This window comes from Scatophagus argus, chromosome 20, assembly GCF_020382885.2.
Source record: "Scatophagus argus isolate fScaArg1 chromosome 20, fScaArg1.pri, whole genome shotgun sequence".
Taxonomy (NCBI): domain Eukaryota; kingdom Metazoa; phylum Chordata; class Actinopteri; family Scatophagidae; genus Scatophagus; species Scatophagus argus.
In genome coordinates, this window is record NC_058512.1 from 6,312,209 (window position 1) to 6,318,137 (window position 5,929).

The 5,929-nt window shown below is 40.4% G+C and overlaps 1 protein-coding gene across 1 annotated transcript; it reads left to right on the forward strand.

The window, feature by feature from the left end:
- The first annotated feature begins 318 nt into the window (after positions 1-318).
- Positions 319-5,398, forward strand: oacyl (O-acyltransferase like). The gene is made up of 15 exons (XM_046376129.1): positions 319-505; positions 1,460-1,593; positions 1,681-1,759; positions 1,869-2,004; positions 2,133-2,335; positions 2,507-2,719; positions 2,805-2,907; positions 3,012-3,113; positions 3,239-3,404; positions 3,496-3,575; positions 3,692-3,802; positions 4,003-4,126; positions 4,306-4,492; positions 4,846-4,988; positions 5,082-5,398. Exons 1-15 carry the CDS (start codon positions 343-345, stop codon positions 5,184-5,186), a joined length of 2,049 nt encoding a protein of 682 aa, XP_046232085.1. The 5' UTR covers positions 319-342; the 3' UTR covers positions 5,187-5,398.
- Positions 5,399-5,929: the final 531 nt, after the last annotated feature.

Genomic DNA, 5,929 nt, shown 5'->3' on the forward strand with positions numbered 1-5,929 from the left:
TAAATGTGTGTATGTAGTAATATGTAGCTGTGGTTTTCCATTTACTCTTTTCCCAATGTGGTCAGACATTTTTAACCTTGCACTCTAATTATGTTGATCCTGTGTGGTAACAAAATCACAGCCAGGATCTTTTTACTTTAGTTGTCCTCTCATCCTCATGTAACCCAATCCTGTTCGCACCTGAAATGGAAAACCAAGTGGGGACAACCTACATTTGCCAAAGCAATCTTTCAGTACATCCCATGCAAGATGAATTTCACGCTACCTTCCTGATGATGATGTGTCCCCCTCCTATGTTATTTAAACACCTGCTGCACTAAAAAGACTCAGACAGTCTTCAAAATGGCCTTGGGTTGGAAGGTGTTATTCCTCATTCTGTTGGCGGGATGTAGTGTAGTACTGGAAAGCACGCAGGCCTTGAAGGTGTCAGAAAGATGCGGGAAGGATACCAACACTTTCCTCTGGGAAATTAACCAGGACAGGCCGAGGGAATATGCCGTCCACAGTAAGTGCTGCTGATTTGAAAGGCTTTTTCAGACTGGGGCCAGTTACATGAACTTTTTTTTTTTTTTTAGCTAAACAAAGTGCTCATTTTTGCCATCAGAAGCCATGTTAGACAGGCCAGCTGAGTAAATGTTAAACAGCACAATGAGTGCTTTGTTGTACTATACCTGTGAGTAACTTTTTAGGATTTTAATAAAAATTTTTACTGATGTTTACACGTATTTTCTTCAACAAAATACGTGCAGTACTACAAAATGTACAAGGATCCATATATAGGCCTTTCTGTCAGTATCGCAGTACAGCAGATTAAGGAGATGTAGACTAAGGATATTCATATGATTTATTACTTAATTTTATAATTTTAAATGTTTTTAAACTGTTAATTGTTTTGTACTCTACTTTTAAAAAGTGTTTTTCACATCCTAGCTGTTTTTTAAATAATTTGCTCTAAAATATCATCATAGTGACCGCATCTGATTGTGTTATGATAACTATCAAGTACAGGATGCCAGCGACGCCTTTCACCTGAAAGGGTGCAATACCGTTTTTGACCAGGCAGATCAAATATCATTGAACTGCCATTATAAATGACGGGGGCGCTGTTTCACTTAATGAGAAAAAAAAATATATGGAAGCGAGCAAAAAACGTGTCGTTTAGAAAATCATTTAATCTTTGTCGTGATAGCTATTTTCATTAGAACAAAACTACATTTTCACAAGGAACAAAATAAGATATATTTTTTGTAATTACTTTGAGTAATTTTGTTCTGTAAAAATATTGGAACGAAAAGTCATCTAAAATAGCAACATTTAGTTTTATAAGGGAACTAGAAAGATTCACAGTATGTGGTTTTGAAGTCCCCAAAATGATCATTCTTGAATCAAGGAAGTAGATTGACACAACCCTTGTGCAATAATAGTCAATGTGTGTGTGTGTGTGTGTGTTGTGTGTCAGTGTACGATGCATTTGGAAAAATGGGAAGCAATGTTGAAGGAGGCAACGCCAACCAGCCTGGCCTGCTGCAGCAGTGTCGCTCTGCTCACGGTCCCACCTTCTCTGGACAGTACTGCCAGGTGTTCCTCAGGCAGGTAACAACAAAAAAACAAAGTGAGACAGTAAAATATCATCCTGACAGACAAATGTTTGATTTTTCACAAAGTTCTTTTTACATGCAGGGAACAGTCCAGTACTTTGTGGGTATTTGTGTTCCTGACTCCTGCAGAGAAGAGGAGGTGCAAATGCTGGTGCTGAATGGTCAGTGATTTTAAAATCTACTTTTTAACCAGACTCACTGCAGCATTAACATTCAGTCTGTCAAATACCTGTTTTGTTTAACCTGTGGCTTGTTTCACCTTTTTAACAGGGACACTTCGTTATGGTCAGACGTCCCTCATCCCTCCTCTACCTCACATCTTGGTCAATCAGTCTGCTCAGGAGATGATCATGACTCACTGTTTGTCCAAGTCGATCACTCCTGATGCATCAGATGTCACCTGCTTGTCAGTATATCATTTGGCTTCTTTTCTTTCTCTTATGTCTTATCTTATCTTATGTTGTAACTTCAGACTGAACTGCTGATGTCTCTCCTTCTTCTCTTTACCTAAAACAGATATCTTTTCTCCTGCAGGTTTGTGTGTTGTGTAATGGTAGCAGTTCCTCTTGCGGCTACCTTGTTTACAGCAATAATAAGATGGCAGCGGAACAGAGAGGTCAGTCCAGCAGCAGAGTCATCCTGTTTAAACCCCAGCCTCAACCTTTATGGCACCTTGAAGACCAACGGCTCCTCCAATAGTGAAATTACTAGCAGCACTTCGGAGGAGAAAAGTAATAGTAAGTCAAATGTGTTTAAAATGTTTCCCAGATGATGTGCGTCATCAGCATGATGCTCTGCTACTAGATTAACTACAGAGGACAGATGATGAATAAATAATAAACCTAATGCAAAAGACACAGACTGGATCAATATTCAGACATTGCTCTGTTGAATATCGTATTTCGCAGGCAGCACCAGCCATGCTTCGCAGTGTTTTTCTCGAAGTTGTGTGTACCCGTGCCTTCAGACGTTCTCTCTACAAACTACCAGCCAGGGTGTCCTCAGCGCCTCCTCAACCATCCCAGGAGGAGGCTACTCCTTCCTGAATGGCATCCGTGTTCTCAGCCTGTTGTGGATCATATGCGGCCACTCTGCGCAGTTCCCCGTAATAAACAACCTGGGTATATGAGAACACTCACTTGCTCATTCAGCTTGCAAGTCATTCAGTAATTTATGCGTCCTCACACCGCGTTGTCTCTATCGCAGATAACTACAAAAACTGGAGGAGAACAGTGGAAAGCAGCCCTCTGTATGTGCTGGCTATCAGCGGACCGGTTTTTCTGGCTGTGGACACCTTTTTACTGCTAGGGTGAGATTGAAACAGCATGAAGTTTAAAACAGTGGTGTGTATAAAATCATATCTATGGTGAGTTATGGGTTTTAGCAGTTTCTGGAGCAGCTTCTGTGTTGCAGGGGTCTGCTTAGTGCAAGGTCTCTGCTGGGCTCCATCAACAGGGCCGAAGACCAACTGAGCCCCAGATTGGTGGCCAGCTTCTTCTTCAAGAGGATTAAAAGGTACTGAAAGATGCACCAAATCAAGTTCTGATCTTTTTTTAAAAAAAAAATGTATTTAGAAGCTCTTCATCTTATGTTTGATATGAAACCACAAATGTAAATTTGGGTTCTCGTTGTCTTTCCAGGATTCAACCACTGCATCTGTTTATCATGTGTCTAACCATTGGCCTCATCTCTCTGGTTCAGTGGGGACCCTACTGGTTCCCATTTATAGATACTTTAATGGACTGTAAGACTTACTGGTGGGCTAACTTACTGTTGGTCAGCAATCTCCTCCCAGTCCATGAGATAGTAAGTTCAAGCAGTGATTCAGACCTACATGTTGTGCAGTAACTTATTTTGACTCTCTTCTTAATATTTTATTTTCCTATTCTCTCCTCAGTGTATTCCTTGGACATGGTACCTGTCTCTGGACTTCCAGTGTTACGCCACTACTCCCCTGTTGGTCTACTTTTACAGACTGTATGTCCTTTCATATGATTCTGGAAGAAAAAACAAGGCTAAATTTAGTTTCACATTGGAAGAAATATATTTTTAACAACTGTGGTTCTGTAATCAGACTGTCTTTGGTTTATCAGAAACAGAGGTGTATTTGCAGCTGTTACTGGAAGCCTCTTGCTGATCACCACTGCGACCAGTGCTGTCATAACTGGACTCCTGCAGCTGCCAGTCTTTCAGCCATCTACCCTGTAAGAGTTGGTGTTGGTGAACTGGTACTAATGTGAACACCTTAGGAACCAAATGCATAAAATGTAATGTGACTTAGATGTGGACTATTTTGTTTTTGTTTATTTACTTTCTTACTTTTTATTGCAGTGGAATGTCTCTGAAGAGAGTAAAAGTAAACCAGCCACTCCAGATGTTTCTTGTTTGTCGTTTTATTTTGCAGGACATCTGAGAATTATGTCTTGTACTACTATGTAAAACCCTACACACGATACGGGCCATTTTTAATAGGGATCTTGACAGGAATACACTTGACAACCAAGAAAGATCAGCTTATAAAGCAAAAGGTAAGAACATCTGATTACCTGCCACAAGCACCACAAACAGCTTTTTCTGTCGATAGAAATATTAACTAGAGTTAATATGCTCTCTTCTCTTATTATCAAGACAAACAAACTCTGTACACTTACAAGCGACTAGGCTGCCTTCACACTGATGTGCTGCTCCTGTCTTCTTGTTGCTCCAGTGGCAGGCAGCACTCGGCTGGTTCTGCTGTCTGTCACTCATGGCTGTGTTGGTCGGACTGGCCTTCGTCCTCAGGGAGACCCCAGCCTATCCATCTGTGCCACATGCTCTCTACCAGGGACTGCACAGGCTGCTCTGGGCCCTGGCTGTGACCTGGATCATACTGGCCTGTGAGGAGGGTTATGGAGGTAAACCTAGAGCAGCGTCTGAAGAGTAAATCCAGGAAAAACTGAATTGTTTAAATGTTTGTTTAAAATGCTTCCATAATACAGTATCTTTGTATTAATACATAATACAGTAACTTGCTGTTTAATGATTTCATAATATGAGAAAAATAACCCATTATACCTTTTTTATCTTTTCAGCATAAGCAATCCTTCATCTACTTTTCTACACTATGCCAAACCAAATTATTGATTTAGCAAACTAATATGGATACAAATACAGCAACTGCAATCATACTTATTGTCAAGTGATCTGTGGGTAAAAGCTAAACTCTTATGTTCAAAAAACATGTTCCTCTGCGCAACTAATTTTCCAGGTTTTATCAAGGCTTTCTTGTCACTGGGGTTCTGGGTTCCTCTGTCCAACATTAGCTTTGCATGCTATCTGACCCATCCTGTCTTCATCATCCTCTACATCGGCCTGCAAGAAACCCCAATCCACTACACAGACATTAACTTTGTGAGTACTTCAGACATCCACTTTCACCAAGCCCAACACTGAGGCATTTCACATTTTTAATCTAATGTATTGTATGTCTCCTCTTTTCTTCAGATGTACCTGTTCCTCGGCCACCTGGTGCTCACGCTGGTGGTGAGCTATGTGTTTACAGTGCTGGTTGAGAAGCCCTACCTCCTGCTAAAATGGAGCAGCAGATAGAGACAAATCAGCACACAAAAGACTTATCTCATTAACATCCTTGTTCTTGTTTTATATTTGCTTGTACCTTCTAAGCTACATGCCAGTGCTCCTGTTAAAATTCGCTTTTGTGGATAATAACAATAATAATATAATGGTAGAAAACTCCCTGCATGTAACTTAATGAAAATTAAACTACACACTGATAATGTTGAAAATATATTGGAAAAATATATTAAGAGTTTCCAATCAGCTCCATCCAGACCAATCACACAAAGGAGGTAAGCAGAGCTGAAAACTGGACTGATTCTCACGTTTCACATGTGTAACATGAAGTCATCAGCAAATAAAGACATTTTGTGTTTGTTCCATAAACATGATAAGATATGCTGTTTCTCCACATACTTGTCAGTCTATTTTCAATTTAGATTAGATTTAGATAGATAAAGATATACACACAAAGGTCGGACAAAACTAGTGTGATTGGCTTCTTAGAGTTCACTGTATTCCTCTGCCGTCCTCCCCCTCCTGTTCGCCGTTCTGGTGTAAGACCCGGGTCACATTTTCACTGTACTTTCCATGGAAGTGAGTCTGAATTTACAAGTGACACTGACTCAGCTGATGAGATCATAACAAAGGTTTTCAGTTTCTCATGACGCAAAAATGTCCAGCTACATTTCCATCCCAGCACTTGAGTTATGCAGGGCATGTGCTCTGTCGTATGTTGTATTTAGTTAAGCAATCCTCAATAGCCTCGAAGAAAT